The 19129-nt window shown below is 35.9% G+C and overlaps 1 protein-coding gene across 17 annotated transcripts in view; it reads right to left on the bottom strand.

The window, feature by feature from the left end:
* The window catches only part of DLG2 (discs large MAGUK scaffold protein 2), a 999036-nt gene that overhangs the window by 251686 nt on the left and 728221 nt on the right, over positions 1–19129 (bottom strand). For 15 of the 17 annotated variants that reach the window (XM_027658222.1, XM_027659729.1, XM_027658307.1 and 12 more), the window contains one exon: positions 8586–8741. The exons of the other annotated variants lie outside the window; for them this stretch is intronic. In XM_027658222.1, coding sequence (XP_027514023.1) covers positions 8586–8741 — 156 coding nt within the window. The remainder of the gene's footprint in view (positions 1–8585; positions 8742–19129) is intronic. 17 annotated transcript variants of the gene reach the window in all.

Here is a 19129-nt window from a genome sequence, read left to right on the forward strand (position 1 = left end):
AAGTAAAGTGCTGTGAAATCAGCAACTACAAGTTTAAACTACAAGTTTAAACAACTCATTCAGTTTTGCAATGCTTTCCACAACAGTGTCCTCAAATAGTCTTGCAGTGTCATTGGCCTAGCACAGAGTCAGAGACTGCTACCTTCTGATTTCTATATCACAAACACATTTTTAGATATATCCTGTTCAAAGTCAGACCTTACTTGACAAAATGAACAGCGATGGACATATTGGCAAGCATCTACCTAGAGAGCTTATATCAACAAAAATAAATGGTGATAATTAAATACAAAATAATCTGTGGGCTTGAGTCAGCACTACATTATTCCACTGGGATAACTGTAGTGCAAAACAACACTAGTGTTGGGCTGAGGGAAGATTCATTATTACTGTTGTTATAATTGTCTCACATTTCCCTGATAAACTGCACTGCTCTAATGAGATCCTACCCTCTTTCCATGATGCTTCCTTTCACTCGACTTAGTACTAATGATCACTCTTTTTTTCTACAATGCAGAAAATCTTGCATATTTCCACCTACTGGAAATATCTTTTAACTCCAAGGGCTGCTGGTGGTGTCTGTGGGCACATCACCTATTTCATAACCGGACAAAATTGAAGGAAAGTCTTGTTTTTCCAAGGCCATACAACTTGTCAGTGACACAGGCAAATTTCTCAGTTCCTAGCTCTTTGCTCTAGCCAGAAAGTTTTCTTGCTCTTTTCTCCGTAGTTACAACCCATGGAAGCAATTCTTCTCCCAACAGGCATTGGGGAGAATGTGTATGGGGAGCCATAGGATGTCTTTATTTACCCTGCCTCCAGTAATATTTAATTTCTTAGCTCAAAGAACCCTCTCTTGGGGTAAAAAGAGTAATTTGTTCTCCAGGTTAAATTTATTCTTGTTTTTTCTGATGAACCAGGAGTCTAGCAATTACTGTGACAGATGAAGTGATGATTTTTATGATGTGGAAACTTGTCCACAGGAATGAAAGTGAAATCTCCAAACCCATTTCTCATAGTGGCCTTTAGACAGTTGTCAGGTAATAATATCACCTTCATCACTTTGGACAAGATTTGAATTAGCGAATGGGTCCATTAGCTTGCTACTGTCACATCCCTGTGCAGAGTGATACTTTCTGACAAATTTTTGTCATTTATTCTGAAAATACTTGAACCAGATATAGAACCAATAATAAAAATGTGGATTTAAATTTCTCCCAACACTCAGAAGAATTTGAACATTGTGTCTGGAGTTTTAGTGCTCTATCATTTTGGAAGAACTGTTTCAAGGGGATTTTGAGAGACCAACAAGATGTTTGAGAGCATGCTTACATATACTGAAAACAGTAATGTGTCTCACAGAAAGGACCATTTCAAACAAGAAAGTTATTGTGTAGACTTGGTTAGGAACTGACTGGATTTTCACAAGATAGTCAGAAGCATCACTCCCACCTTGTATCTAGCCAGAAAGTGCTGTAGCCAGTGTTAGTGGTAAATGGCAACCTCTGAGGCAGACATCAGGTAAACTTCAATTTTGAGGGTCATGGTCCACCTCAGCCTCCCCATACTAGATGACTGAATGCCTTGGCCAAGTTCCTCAGACACAAACCTATTAAAAATAGTCAGATACCTTTCTAGTCTTCTGGTTCCAGTCTTCACCACTAATTAAAAAAAACAACATAGGGATTATCTTTTTATACTTTGGGAGCTTTTTCTGTGACTTGGATACTGAGTTTCAGAGCTTGCTGATAGACATGGAAAGAAAGGAGACATCTTTCCTTTGTTCCCCTGTGGCTCTGTCTGTAATCATAACAACAGAAAAAAATTAATACTAGTGATTTAAAGATGTTTTCTTACTGAGAATTGATATTTTTTCTTCTCTAAAGACATAGTAAAGATAATACTGCTACTTAACTGAATCGAGTTAATATTTCTGTCCTTTTTATGACCTAAGAATATACAGTTTAATTTCCATGGGTGCAGAATTGAATAAAAGATCTGTAGCACATGAAAGCACAGTTTCTCTAAATGTCAAACCATATTAAAAAATTATAAAACATTTCCCAAATGATGGAATGGAACAAACACCTAAATTTTTCTTGTTTTAAAATTTTATTCTATTCTGTTTAATGAGACTGATTATCCTTCTCAATATAACTAAGAAGATTATTTTACTGATAGATAGAAAAGCAAATAGAATTAAGTGACTTGCTCAACTAAAGAGAATTAGTCAACAACACAACGGCAAATAAAGTCCAGCACTCTAACCTGGAGCACCCCATCTTAACCTGAAAGGCTTCTATAACTTTACGTAATTAAACACTTGAACTGTAGAGATGTTATACCTTTACAGGTTAAGATTCTCCTGCAAGCATCTCTCTGAGTTTTTAAAAACTGCATCTTCCTAACAATTACATTAATAGCATCCAAAATAGAAACTCCTCATTAAAAAAAGGAAAGCACATAAGCGAGTCTGTAGGAATGTTTGTGCTTATTAGGGTCAGAGATTCATCCATGCAAAATAACATGAGAGCTGAGGCTGAAAGACAGTATCATATTTCTTTCATTAACTCTCACAGTTATATGACTGGATCATTTACTTGAAGAGAACACCTGAGTCAGGATTAAATAGAAATTATAGGAAACTGTTCCAGTTAAGACTTTTTAATTTGCTAATTGAAAGTGATAAGAAAAAGCCACAATTAACTTCTATCTTTTCTAAAAGATCCTAAATAATTTAAAGGCCTCAGGAGGCTGATTTACAAGTAGGGAAAATCTACATTGAGATGCTGCATTTAAGTTTTAGACAGTTAATCAACACAGTTTATGCTGATTTTGTTTTGCCTTATATCTATAAAACATTGGAGATCTGTAGCTGTTTTCAGAACCAGCACAATCCTGTCAAGCACAATGTGCATGTGATTGTATGCATCTGGGCTGCATCTTGTCACCTTCTGTGATGTGTGTTCCTGTGTGTGAGTCATGGTCTCCAAGCTTATTTTTAGAAAGGTCTAGGAGTTAAAGAGGTGCTTGAATTGCTAAAGATGTTGTTTAGGGAGTGAAGGCTATAGCACCTACATATTCCCACTGAAATCAACAATAACAATATACTTCAATTCCCATTATTATGAACATTAGCACCTAAGCCAGCCTTTGTGATGACCAGTTTAATGTCTTAAATTGTTTGGGGGTTGCTATGTGCTCTGTGCCTCTGAATGACCAAATGTGTGTATAGGTTTGCCTTAAAAATCACTTTGCCAAAGTGATTTGGCAAAGCTACAATGTTCACTTTTTAAAATGCCACCCTATGGTTTTAGAGGGCTACTTCAGCAAGAATTATTTCAACCAGGCATGTTACATTTTCAAAAGATGTTTTTCCTTTGTGACTGTAAGATTTATTTGTTTCCATTGACACTGAATAAGCTGAGCCTCAGTAATGCCTATTTTTATGTTCAAAAATGCACAAAAAGAATTGTGTACTTATTCCCCTTCACTGTCTTTAAGCAGTGCTATTTAGTAGTGGTTCTTCATTATATATAAGCTTCCTGTCTGCAGTTGGATTGTATATTAAACACAGATCAGTCCTCTGATTTTAAATATTCGAGTATTTAAATCCATTTGCCCCAAACAGATTAATATCTCATTTTATAATTAGTATTTGAAATTTCTACAGGGAAAAAAACCGTAATCAAATACAACTAAACAGTAGAATTTAATTTTAAATTCAAGAAAGGTGGTTGTATTTATGTAAGGTAAATTGAAGACTCAATTTCATAATATCATTGCTTTTTACTGCTTTTTTGATGGATCCCATTTTCAGGAGCCAGGCATTTCAAAGAACACAAAATATGGTTAGATGTGTTTTGGGAGATATAATTCCCATATTAAACACATGGGATTGAAAAGGGGATGATGAGTACTCCTGTACAATGTGAATTTCAATAAAGATGACAAGAGCCTCCCTGGAAGGCAGCCACATGCAAGTACAGTTATATGCATCATTTTGACAATAAGCTTGTTCCCAGCAGGTTATCATGACGAAAAAGGCTGCTCAGATATTAATAATGAGAAAGGGCACCGTAGCAACGAGCACCAGAGAGACTCACTATTGGCACCTTAAAGTGCAGCTACCTTAACTTCCTTCCAGGGTCAGTGAAAAGCAATCAGTACCACCTCAGTGGTCCCTGTATAGCCTGTGGAGGGATTCCAGCAATCTCTAAAATTAAGTGAGGGGACCACAAGCAGCAGTATTTGGGGTTGCAGAGATACATTACTCTGGTTGTAGAGACTACTGGAGTGTAGTGACCCCTGTGTGCCCAGTTGGAGGAAGTAGCACACTAGAAGAAGCACCACACATCATTAAGATTTTGGACATTATAGTCTCCTTAGCCATATGTCCTGTATCAATTTCAGCACACTTTTGTTCGTGTAGCTCTTAAGACCTACACAATGCTCAGTTACCCTTGAATACCTATGCTAATGGAATGTTGTTTTCTGCAAAAACCTGCTCTAGTCTTGTGCCAGTGTTATCTTCTCTCTCTAATTCCCACTGATAAGAAAGTAGTGGTGGTTCCAAAATGTGCTGTCATTAATCTGATTCATCAAATACCTTAAAATAATTTATGTAATTAAATAATAACACAAACTGCCATTAGTAATACAATGTTATTGTCTTTGACAGGATTAGTTTTCAAAAAGCTCTATGAGATCATTGTTAAACCTCTTTTAGAGACTGGGAAACAAAGCACAAAATCATTAACTACCTTGCTAATACTGCAGATCACAGTGTCAACCAGAACTGGAGCTGGTTTCAAGAAACTAACAGTGATTTAAAAAGTAAGCCAGATACTTTCAATCCAGCTACCCAAGCACCATGAGGAGGATCTGCAAGTTTATAAAAGCTAGACTAAACATGTACAAAATGTTTATTTTCTTGGGAGGAGTCATGTTCCCAAGCTTTCCTCCCATGACTACAAAGTCTGAAATCCAACTGTTAGTTCCTTACCCTACGTCTACTAAAAAAAAAATAAAAATTATTCAATCACATGATCAAAGACTTATAAAAAAAGCAAATATCTATAGAATAAAAAAAAAAAATCAAAAAAGCCAACAATAGCAAGACAGCCCTTTAACAAAAATTGTCCTGGCAACTAGAGTGCCAGAAAGATTTCAGTGAAGACAGGGAAGTTAGTTCTGGGCAAAACTGAAGCATTTTCAAAATGTGTCTTTGTAGATGTGAATATAAAGAATTAAAAGACTTGCAACACAATATATTGTGTTACGTAGTGCTGAAACAAAGGCTCATGTTTGTAGAAAGTGTTATATCCATGAACTATGATATCCTTTCACTGCCCATGCTCTTCTGATCATAGGTATAACTTTCAATAATTACATAAATGAATACTCTGCATCCATTCTCACAAAGGAAAACTTGCTACTCAAAAATTGTCTCTCTACTTGTGCCTTCAATGGTACAGATTTTCAGGTGTTGCACACTGACATAGCCCTGTTAATATCAATTCATATGAACTGATAATTCCATCAAAAAACTAATTACACTTATCCTAAAATGTGAGTATATTGTTCTAGACCTCCAAATCCCCCAGGAGCTGACAGGCCACCATAAAAGCAAGGGTTATAAACTTGATTTTATAATAGGCAAATAAAGCTTTGGCCTATGAATTCTCAGCCTATTAAGTTAATGAGCCTTGAAAAAACAATAATCTGAGGAGCAGCTGACAAATTATCTGGAGCAGCAATTTGAAAGGTGCTGGCTGGCTTACAAGCATTTCAGTTGGGAGAACACAGCATCATGTTCCTCTTCCTTCGGAAGAGTCATTTGTCAAACTAAATTTCTCGCAGATCAACAGTAGATTCTAAATATTGGAGCACTGAGATACAACAATAACTGCAGCTACCAAAACCTGAGGTTAACAAATGGTGATGAAACTCTTTCTAGGAAGTCTGCAGGAAGACAGAGAGATAACTTTTTTATTTCTGACTGGAGATCTTTTAAGTGTTTAATATGGAGGAATTCAGGTGAGGAAAGGGAGACCTTTCAAAATACCTGGTCAATATTTGGAAGATTTTTTTTTCATACAGCTTCCAATAGAGATGGTGGTACCACAGCTGTCAATTTAAAACGAAGTCTTTTATTGCATTAATTCTTCAAAATGCTCAACACAATACCGCCCTGAGACACAATGCCTTTGTGAAATTTAGGGCTGTGTACACTGCACACTTTTGCAAAAACAGCCACTTGGATTACAGTTAAAACGAGATCAATACTTTTCTAAAATCTGTTCTCCAACTGTGAATACTGAATCCATTTGGAAATTGAACCATGATACATTGTAAAGCTGTCACTGTCCTCAACAAAGGCATTTAGTGAAATAATATTTCAAATGTCTTCCTCCATGCTCAATTATTCAGAGTCTTGTGGAAAAGATGATGGTATTGAGAACAAGGAAAACTGTCATATTTTCCATCTGAATGTTATTTCACAGTGGGAAGGAAGTACAAATTATAGTAATCAGTTGCCTCTACCACAGCATGTAGCAAAGCATAGTGTAGAGCATTTAACCATGAGTTGTGTCCTTTCCCATATTTTGTGCTCTTCTTGCAGTTTTTTTTGGACTGTTGATTTAGACAAACTGATTAAATATACAGGGACTAGAGCTTAATATTACAACAAAGTAGAATGAAGTTAAATGAAACTTTGTTCTTTAAGAGAATTGTTAACTGACACTCAGTAGAACAATACCCAGCTTTCTAAATCCTGATGTTAGGTCATCAAATATCTGATGACCAAGTATTCAATCAATCAACAATAAAGGAAAAGGATATACAGAATTATACCTTCAGGTGGCAAAACAGCCTAGCTCTATGAGGTCTCCAGGGCTCCACTGATTACTGACATCTAAGTATGTGGTGCAGGAATTAGCCTTAACATACTCATCCTTTTCCCCCAACCTATCTCCATAGTCGTGATAGTTATGTCTATACAGACCAACCATTTGGCAATGAATTGGCTCTCTCTGTGGTTAGCAGGCCATGAAATTCTATGGCCCCAAAAATCCCCTAGAACCTGCTCATTCAACTTTCTAGTTCAAGTTGGACCGTTCCCTTCTAAAGGGACCATTTTAAGAGCCTTTCTGTAATGAACTCTTCCATTGTTTCATTCTAAACACACAAAAGCACTATGATGCACAGATAAATTACTCATATGTCACTGTACACTATACCTAAACACCTGAAGTAATTTTACAATTTTTGCCCAGTTATTCCATTTAAGGTAATATTTGCAGAGAAATTATAATATTGTGAGTAGATCTGTTAGTTCCTGGCACCCTTGTGCAAATATTTATACCTTTTTATAACATTGTACTAATCAATGTATTTCGCTCAAACTTGCACTGACCTGACCAGCTTGACCAATCACTTTGACCAATGATGAAGCATCTTTTACAAATTCTAGAAGCTACAGTGTTTTCATTCTAATAAACTGACATCTTCTGCGTGGTCTTGCCACATCTGTCACATTATTCATTAGTATTTGTCTTATTGCTTTTTTAATGGAGTTTTCTATTTTATAGCATTGTAATGTCTTTCACAGCTGTTTTCCTAATCCCTGAGGTTTCTTTCCTGTTAGTGTATCTTACATCAGTTTACCATTTTACTTTACCATTTACTTTCTCTTCCCACACTACTCTTTGCTTTGAAAAACATTTTCTGTAGAAAATGCCTGTGATCAAACCTCCAAACACAATTATTTTTCTTCTCCTTCAGAATATAAAAGCTAATAGATTTTTCCTAACAAATGAAATACTCTTGAAAATTTTTGCCTAAATATTCCTCTATCTCCCAAATATTGTATAAAAATATTTATTACAATCATTGTAGAGTATAGAAGATTAGCTGGGTTATACAAGCATATGGTTTTGGATAGTATACTTTTATTTATTAAATATTTACAAGGAGGTAATCCCTGAGAATATTTTATAGGAAGGTCTTCCATTATTTCAGTTATGGAAATGTTCATCATTTTAGGTTTTACTAACTGTCCTCTCAGAGCACAGCTAGCCTCGGAAATGCTAAATTTTGGATGCATTCTTAACTGATTTGATGAGGGAAGTGATTATTTTTTGCTCTATTTCTTCTGAATGGCTTAGGCAGCTGCCCTATAAACCTAAAGATGCTCAGTGAATTAAGTATGCACGAAACAGAAATAAAGTGACTGAATCAAAATAAATTACTATAGCTTTCAGTGAAGTCTTAGTCACCTTCCATACTCACAGAGAAACAAACACTGAATTCAGTTGTAAAATGTGATACATATTATGTAACCTATTTTAGAGCACCATTCCAATGGATCAAAACATTGTCTGTGTTCATCACTGGATTTGGATGACCAAAATTATATATCAAGGCAGCATATATCTTCCAGTGGTACAGATGTGAAAGCATGGTTAAAAATAAGCACAAGCTGTAGAAAAAGATCTATGGTGAAGATGCAAACTATGAGATAAATCCAGTGATGTTCATGCACTCTAACAAAGGAGGTGAGGAAGAAGCGCATGCAGTACCTGGTGATCTCAGAGTCAGGGAGCAGGCCTACGTGGTAGTGGGGATAGGGAGCTGTAAGAAGGAAGCTTTTGTCACACTCGACAGGGGAATAGTGCCTAGGAGAAGGTGGTTTATCACACAGTTTGTTCACAGTGCTGTAAACAGGTTCAGGAGGCCTGGTGATACAGAGACAAGAGTAAAAGATCAGGTGCATATTAGTTGCTGAGAACATAGAGCAAACACAGCAATCATTTTAAAAGCATGCATAGTAAATCTGTCAAGACCTTTTCAGCAGGGATTTTCCAACAAGTAAAGTGTGTTGTTAAAGGAATCGTTAGAATTTGGTAAAAGTAGTATGGCATTCGAGTAACTGCATATAAAGATATACACAATACAAGTGGACCATAAAACTGCCCTATAGGAAGTGTGGCACTGAAAGGGAATATATTATCTCTGAAGAGGAGAAAGTGAAGAATTTTCCCACATACTCTACTTTTTGCTTTTTTTTATTTTTATTTTTAAATCAAACAGCATTACTTTTACACAGGTTTCTGTGACCTTAATTTTGAGTACAGCATAGAAGAAATATATGTTTATTATCTGAAAAGAAGTATTTTTTACCCATTAATGTATGATACAGATTAAGGACATATTACTTTTTAATACAACATACTCCTGCCCCAGTGAGCTGGGGCTTTGCAAGTAGAGTTGTGGTCAAATTGATCCATATTCTGTAATAACACTGATGGTAACAAACAGTGTGAGCAATTCATCTCATTGGCAGGTAATTTGTTGCGTTTCAAGAGTTCTTGGCTCTCTTTTCAGATTCAGCCTTCAAAATCTGATTATGCAGACCACATCTGAAACAGTTAACCTCGTTGACAAGGCCACTGCAACCGCACTTGCAGCGCTGCTCCAAGTTACAGACAGCAGCTTGTGAAGTTAGATACAACGAATAAGATCCTGAAACCAAAATTTCTCTCCAGCCACCCATCTGGGAGAGTCGATACTTACCACAGCCCTCCCAGGAGCCACCTGGGAGAGGGGAGAAGGGAACGCAGCCTTTGGTACCAACCAGCCGGGGATCCACAGAAGACATCCAGCAGTTTTCAAAAAAACCCACACCACATACATAGTACATTTCCACCATGTAACTTCTCCAACTACGTTTTTGGCCCCAGCAGATACACCAGGGTCCACTGGCAGAGTGAACCCCAACTCATCATTTCCTGACATTTCTGCTCTAAAGAGTGCCAAGATGCAATTGCTGTCATATGCTTGCTTCTGCCAGAAGATCCAGGGTATGCCACTGTCTTTAATCACCGTAACACAGTATTAGCTAGATGGAAATCTTATTTCAGAAGCCTGAAAATAACTCAAGGCCAAGAAGTTAAGGAACTTTTTTGTTCTTCTGGCTGCACTGTGCCTCACATGGGTGTGGGTTGTGCTGTGAGTTTCACAGGTACCAGAATTTATTACAGTCATGGATTTGCTGGCAGATACAGAGAACTTAATTTCCTTTGTTTTTAGCTTCTAGGTTTGTCCTCTGGGGGAAAAGAAGTAGCTACTTCAAAAATTGGTCTCACTCAATGTTAATAACATTATTCATAGCAATCTGACACATGATTTGAGAACTCTCTGTGCCTGACTTTCCCAGGGAAAACTTAACAGCCAAAAAAATGGCAATTTAAGATTACCAAATAGAAAAATAGCAAAGCTGTCACTCATTTGGTTATAAAGCATTCTGTCAAGCATTTAGTAATATCCCTTTAAAAATACTGAAAATTGCAATCATTTTTTATCAGCATATTTTGCACTTGTTTCAGAGGGTTGGATTTAATAATTTATTAACTAAATCCAATTGCTGCTTTCAATATAAAAGAAAACAAAACAACCCCCCCAAAACAAACAAAAAAATACCACAAAAATAAAATCCAGAGACAAAAACTACTTCTATTTCACTTTTGTCCAATACTGTCTTTTATTCCCTCAGAAACCACTTTTGCTTTTAAGCAATATAAGAAAGAACAAGTATAAATATCAAATATAAATGATACCTACTAAGAAAATTAGAGAAATATTGCCCCACTGGAGGAAGGTGAATAAAAACTGTAGATTTCTCCATGGCTTAAAACACTAACCAGTCCACTAACAACTTGTTAGCTTCCTATATCCAAGTTAGCTGTCTCCTCTGAGTTGTACATGACATGAGAGTGTTGCTACCCCTTGGATATACCGTGAATGCTCAAACTACACTGAGTCATCAGTGAGTGACAATCCAACCTTGTGCTGAGTCACAAATCATGCCAGAGAGATGGAGAGATATGAGGGATTTCTTTGTTAATTGACAGTTACAAGCTGCTTGCAAAAGCAAAATGAACTTAAACATTCAACATCTACCTAGATACTGAGACCAAATTAGTCCTTCAAATATAAACACAAAGTCCCTCTTGCCAGGTGGTAAGATAACAGGGAACTGGAACAAGTCACAGCACTGATTATAAAATCCTCTACTCATTGGTATTATATAAGTGATACCATGACCTAGTTAACAGCATAACCCATATTTGAGTTGAAGAGAGAGGTCTTAAGGTTAAGAAAATGAATTCATACTTCTTATCCTTTTAAAACTTGGACTCTTTGTTGGACTCTTGGGTTAGAATAAGATTCAGGGTATCAGTTAATTCCAGTTAAAAGTGCATTTCCTGTAAGGCCTATGAAATGGTCTGAGATTACCATACCCACCTCTTTCCCATCAGATGATACCCTGTTCAAGGTCATTGAGATCCCATACTGCACTGCTCCTTTAGTAGATCCCTTCATACTAATCAGACACCTTCGCACTATTCAGATGAATATGCTAGCAGCTATCAGCTGCGTAGCCAATTGGCACAGGAAAGCAAGAACTTGACAGAAAAAAAAGCAATATGTAACATCAAGGGTCCAGCTCAGATCAGTATAAAGTTATTTTCTATCTCAATTTGGTTTAGTAAATATGAATTAAGTAATTCAAAAATATTTGAAAGCTGGGATAAAAAAATATAAAGTAGAAGAATGCATCAAACATATGGGCCAGATCATTGTCCTGGTCATATAAACTGTGTTCCATGTAGGCCACTAATTGCTTAAAGTAATACGAGATACTTGCTGCAACACCTTGTCTTCAAATATCCTCCTGATTTTCTTCCCCTTCTCTATGGCAAAGTACAATAATAATAATAATAATAGCAATAATAAACTACAATAGTACCTGCCTACTTTGTAAGACATCAATCCCATATTTAAAAAAAAAAAGATTATAAAGATCCAGGTTCATTAAATAATTGTAACGCAGTATTTTCTCTTGTCATTTATATTTCTCCTCACAGAAAGAGGAAAGAACTTTTTTCCAAAGGGATCAGCCCAGCTGGTAAATCCTGTCTTGCACATCTTCTCTAGTGCTATGACAGAAACAGACTGTCTTCTCTCAAAGCACGGGATAATGAGAATGTTATTTAGAAAGAGTTTCTAATGTGCCATTCTGAAAAAATACAGTCAAGGTCACCTCAACTTTTCTTGCAAAAAGGAGCCAGACTGAACATAAACATTGATGCCTTATTTTATGATGCATTAATTCTTCAAATGAATTTAAAAACATGTAGCAGGTCATTTAGTATGCTTTAAGAAAAGTGTAAAGGCTAGATATAAATAATTTAATGACAGATTCACTCTAACTTAGGTGCAATTGCATCACTTTCAGGTACAGCAGGTATAGCTTCAGAGGTTTTATTTAAAAATAAACACTAAGCAGTTTTTGTAATTTTTATTATGAGGAAGAACAAAGAACTACATGATGGAATTTCTTTTGTCCATTATCTTAATTTTTGTTAATACTTATGCAAAAAATCCCCTTAAAATGCCAAATGAGTGAATATTAACAATATACATCTTGGATAATTGTAATATCTCTTTTAAAGGGTAATTATGTAATATGGGTCTATCTGAAAAATAAGTAACTACTGCCACAACTACTTCTTTAGCAGATCTGCTCCCTTTCTGCCTTTAAACCATTTATTTAGTGGCAAACATACATTATCACTGTCTTTATCAGTGAGCTAAAAACCAAGTTTTGTGATAAGTGAGAGCAGCAACTAGTAGGTCTGGATGTACAGCAGTAATTATGTCAGCATGAGAATGAGGCATATAATAGCAAAGGAAAGGCAACAGAAAATGTAAGCGGTAAAAGTAAGCATAGCATGGCTTGTACATGCCTCTGTAAATAGTTCAATACATAGGACAGAGAATTGAGTAACACCAAAGGTAAGATTTTAAACGGTAGCATGAAGCTGGAATTATTCATTACAGACCTAAAAGCAATAAGGCACAATTCCCACAGAAAGGTGGAACTAATTGGTGGAAAAGCTAACAGTAACAGTGGGAGGTAGAAAATTGATCTGACACTGGTTTTATTTATTTATTTCATAACAGATTGTATAAAGAAAGCAAATCTTCCTAGTTGTTTGTAGTCCTTATTATTCCTTCTTTAGATCATCATTGTGTTATTGTTTCAGGCTAACTTAATTGCAGAACAGAAGTTATAAGAAAATGGAATTATTAAAAACCATTCTCTCCTCACCATCATTCAGGGTCCTCAATTTAAAATTAACTTTTTTTTTTTAATTGCAGAATCCTGTTTGGAAGGCTTCAGTTGCCAACACATAGCACATTAAATGTTAATGGTTTCAGTTTTTAAAACATTTTAAAACCTTTTATGACATGGAAAGAAACCAACTAAACTCTCATAGCATATGAGTATGCAGGGCTATAGCCAGGAAACATTAAATTCAATCTGAGAAAAAATCTCCCAATGCTACAAGTTTCCAACTTTTTTTTTCCCTAGGAGAATCACATACCTTATTGTTCAATAGGGTAAATTAGAACTGAAAGTTGATTTTATTCCATAAGTTGTGTCCTGGCAATTTAGATGAGATCAAATGACTGATATGACATGTTTATTTCAATTTGATGAAAGACAGAAAAGGAATGTGAAGAGCTGGAAGAAAATATAGAAGTCCAGTACCTTTGTTCTAACTGGAAATTCTAGGATTACTAATTTTTCAGCTTTTCCATTATTAACTCTTATTTTCATATGCCTTAAAGTTTTCTATAACAGCAAAACAAGTGATTTTTTTAGCACAGTAGTGAAAAGTAAGGATTGCCTTGTTCCTCTTAACAATACTACTTTAACATTTTAATGGAGTTTTCAAATGAATCGGCTTACAAGAAAGCGTAAGCATAATTTAGAACTTATTATGCTACATCCAATTCTACACTCATTATTTTTAGTCATTAGGAATTAGAAAGTGAAATACCTACCTAATTTAAAAAAAAAATATTTTCTATTGCAGTAATGGAAAAGAAGGCTCACCATAGGAATGGTGAGACTGTCAGACCAAAAGTCCTAGTCCCTTGCAGTGACTATTTAGGAAATAAGGCCAGTAAAGAACAGCCCTTCCCTGCCCATCTGCTGAAAATCACCAAGGACCACATGGACCAGAAACTAAATCCAAGGAAATTGTAGTCAGTAGCCTGTCTACCGTGAATCAGGCCTTATTCTCACACATATTTGAACATTTTTATATTCTTAGGCTTCATGACACCCTGTGGCACTGAACCTCACAAATTGATCGTGATACATCCAGAAAGCTCTGCCTTTTTTGTGTACTGTAAGCCTGTAACTTGGTTGGACATAGATAACATATGGTAACATTTTAAAAACTTCAATTTTCTATTTTAAATTTGGCAATGTATTGTAAAATCCCTGAGTTGTAAGAAAGTGCTAATAGTACTTGCCTGTTGCCTTCTCTTTGCCATGGGTGCTTTCACAGATATCTGCTCTATCTCTCTCTGACATCTTTTTTCTATGTTGGAATTATTTCTTATTTATCTTCCCCTGGAAACCATGCTATAGCCCTGCTCATCTCTGTCACCCTCTTCTGGAGGTTTTTCCTGCTGTCTCCATGTAGTGTTCAAGACTTGGATGCACGACAGATTCATAGAGAAAACTATTATATTTTGCACTCCTGTCCTTTCCTATCAGATCTTATTTTCATTCCTAATTGCCTTCTTGATTAATCTTGAGCACTGAGCTGACAATATCACAGAACTAATCACAGTCACCCCAAGGTGTCTTTCTTAAGTGGTAAGAACTGCTGTAAGAGTTCATGTCCATGATAAACAATACATGATATATGTAGTATGTAATTAAGGTTATCTTTTTCCTTTGTGCACTGTTGAATTTTACTTACAATTTCTGTGTGTATTATCACTGCCAATATTACTATCTCATTTCAAAAATCTCCATACAAGCTCTAAAGAAGATTGTAAAATTTGATTAATTTTTTTATAAGTGTTAAGTTCTAAGTAGATTCCACTAGATGCAATAGAAACAGTCAAATCCTATTACTTGGGGATCTCTGACAGGCCTGTTTAAATATGCAAGGATAACTCAGGAATAACAGATTATCTAGTGACTTGACAATAACTAAATTTTTACTTTAATATAAATTATTCTCCCAAATCAAGACTTATTATGCTTAAAATAAATTTCAATAACAAAAAAAAGCCTGACAATTATGCATCTGTAAAGTTTAACAATTAGTTAAAATCAAATTTGTGTATTAAATACACATAATATAAAACAGCTGCACAGCAAGTTAGCAATTTCATGCTTCAGTCTAAGGAATGCATTTCACCAAGGGTACAATTTAAAGATTTACAGAAAAAACATTTTTTTCTTTCCTTAACTGAACATTTAATGTGTAACTCAAACAGTGTTCTTTTAATTTTTTTTTTTAATAATTTCTTAGATTGATCAAAGACTAAACCAAGAAAGAAATTCTATTCTGGGACACCATATTGAATTCAATGTAATCATCAGCAAAGTCACCAACTTAACACCTAGAGCACGAGAACTCTACTTTTGAGTTACTGGTGAGTAACCAGTAGCAGCAGCAGGTTGGTATCCTCCAGACAGACAGACAATGAACATGAGCTATCATGACAGACTGCCTGCTGGGATCAAACGTGCATCATGCAAACCCCAGAAACCTTGTGTTCTTCTCCATTTTTCTGGAGAAAGAGATGGCTGAGCCTGAGCCTGCCAGCACCTTATCAGCAACTTTTCCCACCTGCTCTCTATCTCTGTTCCTTGCCCTCGTCTTCTTGCACAACTATTGATTATTCCAAACCTCATGTCTCACTGTCTGAAGGATTTGCTGGTTCAGTAGCCCTGAGATCGATTTCTGCCCTTCTCCATTGCTTCTTCATGCCTCTTCACCTATTTTTCAGTTATGTTCTGTTTTGTTATGAATTCCCTTTCCAAATCCAAATCTTCTTCCCCGATTAAATACCAATCTTCCCTTCTTGTGATTTCCTTTCTCACACACCAGTGACAAGTTCTCCCTCATTTTCACACCCAATCTCACCATAATCCTTTGTAAAACACACTAGCCCTATTCCTCCAGTCCCTTCAACGTTAAATCTAACAGCACAGGGCATTCAGAGCCCAGAACAGAATGACTCCTGACTATGTGTCAGAAAGGAATGGAAGAAATAAGTAGAGAGAAAAATTAGCTTTGGCCATGTAATGCTATGCTCAATTTTGCTGGATTTTTTAAACAATCTAATCAGCATGACAAAATTGTGAGAAGCTTGATATACTGCAGTGTAAGCATGGAATCTGAAAGAGTTTTACTGCAAAACATATTAAATACATTTTGGAGGATAAATGAACTGCAGTTTTTCCAAAGACACATATATGTCAGCTCTTAGATAGATTTTCATAAATAGAGTAGAAATACTGTATGGATTCAGTTTCATCAGCTTCCATAATTTAATACTCTGAAGGTTTGTATGGAATATTATGGTATTTAAAATATAATATCACAGCAATTTTTAACATAGAATAGAATAGAACATGAACTAAGGTATATAATTCTCTCTACATCCCTTTAAATGACCAAATTGGTATGGTTAAAACAAAATGCAATTTAATTTTATAATAATAGTGGTTAATTAAAATTACTTTAAAAATAACAGATATAATTTACACTAAATTTTAAAGCAAAACAGTTATAAAACCTTTACTATCCCTAGATAAAAAATCCAGCCCCAGGCAAAACATGAGCATTAAAATATTAACTTGAGCAATTAATCTGCCAAATTTACAAGTTATTTAATAAGAAGAATAAACGAAAGGCACTATCAGTCTTCCCATATTACTACATATAATTTATTCTCTTTAGGGCATGGTGAATGACTGTTGAGAGCTCATAATTACTTGTCATGTTCATATAACTCTAACAGTGGACTTTTACATATCTTTACTCATCACACGTGTGGTAACATCGGGTCAAAAACATGGTGTAAAATTCAACATTTGAAAGTTCTACCTACAGCAAGTGAAGACCTTTACTGACTGGGAGACATGAGTTTAAACTATGTACCCACCCAAAGACTTGAAGGAAATGCAGCTAACCCTTTTCAGCAAATGTACACTTTAAAAACATGTAGAATATCTTGTTAGTGGATGATCTAAGTCAACTCAGTAAAGATTCCAAAGAACAGTTTACAGGACTCATTGCTAAAAGCTGCAGTTCTTTTATCCCATTGCTGTGCTTCCAAAAACCATCGTTACTGACAGTTTTATAACACAGAAACCATAATATTAGTTGTAATGGTTTAATACTGAAAAGTCAAATCTGTGTATGAATAGAAATTTAAAACTGTTTCCATAAAATATTGTCAATTCAACTAGCAAGTTTAGACAAGTAAACAAGAAACAATTGAGGAATGCTACTTTCAATACAGAGAAACAGATCTCCTGAGACTTCAATTTACTGGTTCTGCTTTTTCTCCCTTCCAATTCCCAGCACTTCCTCCCCACCCAGAAAATGCTATTTTGCAAAAATGCATGAAAAAAAAAATCAAACATGCTTTCCACAGCAAAACATATAACTCAGCTTTTTCATCCATGAATCTTTAATATCTAACCAGAGTTAAATGTTAAAGTGAATTTTTTATCAGCTGAAGCACAGAAGTTTGATGCTACCATTTTCTGAACCTAAAAAGGAAATAAAATCTTAAGATGGTAGTTCTTTATTTTTATGGGTCTTTTCTCCTGATGTTGTTCAGTAAAGACAGAAGAAAAGAACACCTAAAAGCTGCAGGATTTTTAGGCTGTAATTTCAATATTTCTAGAAATAGGAAGGCAGAAATATGCCAAAGAGAAAATTGTGACATCTCTCTCAGCTGTATTAGTAATAAATGTTCCACAAAACAACTAAAACAAACAAACAAACAAACAAACCAACCTTTATTTTTTCTTTCTACTGCCATAAAAAATTTGGTTGGAAAGCATCTCTGTAGGTCATCTGATTCAATCTTGTGCTTGAATTAGGATTATTGACAACATTAGATCAGCCATAATTTTACCTAGCCAAATCTTAAAAATCCCAAAGGGTGGATATTTCACAACCTTTCTAAGCAAGCACTACTCCAGCACTATTCTACCCATCCAGTGTTTTAATTCCTTCTCAAATTGAAATCAGAATCCTCAAAGCCAGAGCTTGTGGTCATTAGTGCTTCTCTTCTCTACTAAGCAGAGTTTGGTTGTATCATCTTTGCTACTGAGTGCTTATAGGGTGCTCTTACGTTGCCCCTTAATCTCCTCTTCACAACATTAAACAAGTCCCAGCTCTCTCAACACCCCTCTAACAACCACGTGATCTAGGGCTCTGAGAATCTGCTGGACCATCTCCACAGCTCTTAAAGTCAAAGAATGTGAATTGGTCGCAGTCTTCTAGAAAATAACCTCTTTTCCTGACCATGTTTCTCCTAAGATAGCCTGGTATGCTGATTACCTGACTTGTACTGAGAGTGTGCTCCAGGGTCCATGTTCAGCTTGGTGTCTGCAGTAACCTCCAGGTCATTTTCAATGAAGCTGTAATTCAGATGTTTGTTTCATGGCCTGTACAAGCATGTGCAGCTCTTTCACCTGAGATGCAGACTTCTTATTGAACTTAATGAGATTTCTTCTGGCCAAGTCCCCAGGTATATCAAGATCCCTCTAGAATACAGCTCTGCAATTTGTCATGTTAACCACTCCCTCCTAATTTACTATCCTCTGCAAATTTGCTGACGGTGCGCTGTGTGTCATGATCTAGGTCATTGATGAAGATATTCACTGATACCCCAGGTATCCTGAGCTACTCTGCTCATCATTGACCACCCGACAGATGTCAAGGGATGATCATTACCCTTTGAGCCTAGTGGTTAAGTCAGTTCCCAACCCACTCTCTTCTTTTAGTCCACTCTTCCCCAGCTTTCAGAGTGCTGTGGGAGACTGTGTCAAAAGCCTTACTAAAATCTTTGTGTGCAAACTAGAACATCCATGCTGGGAGAAGGCTATTGAGCAAGGTAATACAGCATACAATCCAGGAGATACTCAAAAGACTATCCAGGAGGTTTCCAAACCATTACAAATCATATCTTCTTTCCAGCTATGCTTAGTTGTCCATGTTCA

The sequence above is a fragment of the Corapipo altera genome, unplaced genomic scaffold, assembly GCF_003945725.1.
Source record: "Corapipo altera isolate COAL_440 unplaced genomic scaffold, ASM394572v1 0, whole genome shotgun sequence".
Lineage (NCBI taxonomy): Eukaryota > Metazoa > Chordata > Aves > Passeriformes > Pipridae > Corapipo > Corapipo altera.